A 1,725-nucleotide genomic window follows, 5' to 3' on the forward strand; every position below is an offset into this window, starting at 1 on the left:
ATATACATACACACAAACAAAAGTAAATAAGAATGCATGAAGGTCTTCCACATTTTATGTGTACTTAATTTCACTCACAGTGTTTGTGTCGAACCCAAGATATTGTAGATGATAGTTAGCCAGGGTAACACACAGCTAGCTTGAACCCAGAGCCATTTGATTGAGACGCAAACACCTTTACCACGTTGCCATGGCTATATCCAACATTCTAATCCCTTCGCTACTAATCCATACAGCACAGATAACCTAACTTATCAACAACTAGCCCGTGCAGTATTACTAATCTAAACAGACGTACAGTGATATGAGTTTAACGGTTTGTTTTCTTGTTTTCCAGCTGAAAGATTCACTCTGGCATCATGAATGAAGAAGAAATCTTAAAAGGAATTAAAAAGGAGGTATGTGTGTTAACTTATTCAGTTTGTCATTCATTCCCTTCTTCATTTTCTTATTTTACTTCTCTCTCTCTCTAGTTGCCTCCCTGTCTTCCGTGTCTCTCTTCTTACTCATCTCCCTCTCCATCTCCTTCTCTGACTTATCGTATGCAATTGGGAAGGTGTAAAACGAGTGAAGTGTGTTGAAGTTACTGATCCATTGACCAGATGAAATACTTTAAGTTGTATCACTCACACAAAAATCCATCTGTCCACCCATCCATTCATTCATTCATTCATCCATCCATCCATTCATTCATTCATCCATCTTCTATCTCTGATGAGCACAGTTATTAGATAATTGTCCAGTTACCTAATATCTGGTGTGAAACTGATGGGTAAAATCGGTTGTTATCGATTTATAAAACTGTATACTCTGTTTAATATGATAAATATATGAGTGCATGTTTTCCTGACTTATGGTTTAAGTGACAACTAATAATATAGAGAGGTCTTGTAGGTTGTGGGCTCGTTTGAAGGAGGGGAGGGGCCGATTAAGGGAAATGTGTGAGGTGAGGCTGATACTGGAGGTGCGGGAAACTACTTTCCAGCACCTCCACTCCGACCCCTCCACCTCATACATCTTCCCTAACCGACCCCTCCCCTCCTTCAAACGAGCCCACAACCTACGAGACCTCTTGGTCCACAGCTTTTTCCTCAACCTGACTCGTTCCCCTGCTCCCGCCCATGCTGCCGCACTTGTCCTTACCTCTCCAACACCACCCTGTTCACCGGCACCCATCGTCGACCCTATCACATCACTGACTCCTTCACCTGCACTTCTACCAATATCATCTGTTGCATCTTCTGCTTTCTCTGCCATTCTCTGTACATCGGACAAACAGGATGCCGCTTGGTTGACCGGATCGCGGAACACCTTCGAGACATCCGCCTTGGCAATGACACCCCGGTGTCGAGCCATTTCCACTCTAGTGGTCATTCTTTGCAACACCTGTCCGTGTTCGGATTGTCCTTGCACAGGGTCCATCTGGACTCCTGTTTGCGCCGTGAACAGGGATTCATCTTCTCTCTTCACTCGTTTGTGCCACATGGGTTCAACTCTCCTCCCCTTGCCTCTCTCTCCTACCTCCTACTTCGTCCCACCCACCTCTCCTCACTTGCTCCAGCTCCTACTTCTCTTCACCTTACTTTCTTTCACTTATATCCACCTTCCCCTTCCCCCTTCATCATCAATCCTCCCTCATAAGCCCATCCCATCTCTACACACCTACCAATCTTCCCATCCCACCCCATCCACCCATCTCCAACGCCCTCTCCCAATCCCCCACCC

The 1,725-nt window shown here is 45.3% G+C and overlaps 1 protein-coding gene across 2 annotated transcripts in view; it reads left to right on the plus strand.

The window, feature by feature from the left end:
• Positions 1–1,725, plus strand: part of LOC106877533 (uncharacterized) — a 49,658-nt gene that overhangs the window by 35,732 nt on the left and 12,201 nt on the right. For both annotated transcript variants that reach the window (XM_052976189.1, XM_052976190.1), the window contains exon 2: positions 338–398. In XM_052976189.1, the coding sequence (XP_052832149.1) occupies positions 360–398 (39 nt within the window). In that variant the 5' untranslated portion in view covers positions 338–359. The remainder of the gene's footprint in view (positions 1–337; positions 399–1,725) is intronic.

Source organism: Octopus bimaculoides, chromosome 24 (assembly GCF_001194135.2).
Source record: "Octopus bimaculoides isolate UCB-OBI-ISO-001 chromosome 24, ASM119413v2, whole genome shotgun sequence".
Lineage (NCBI taxonomy): Eukaryota > Metazoa > Mollusca > Cephalopoda > Octopoda > Octopodidae > Octopus > Octopus bimaculoides.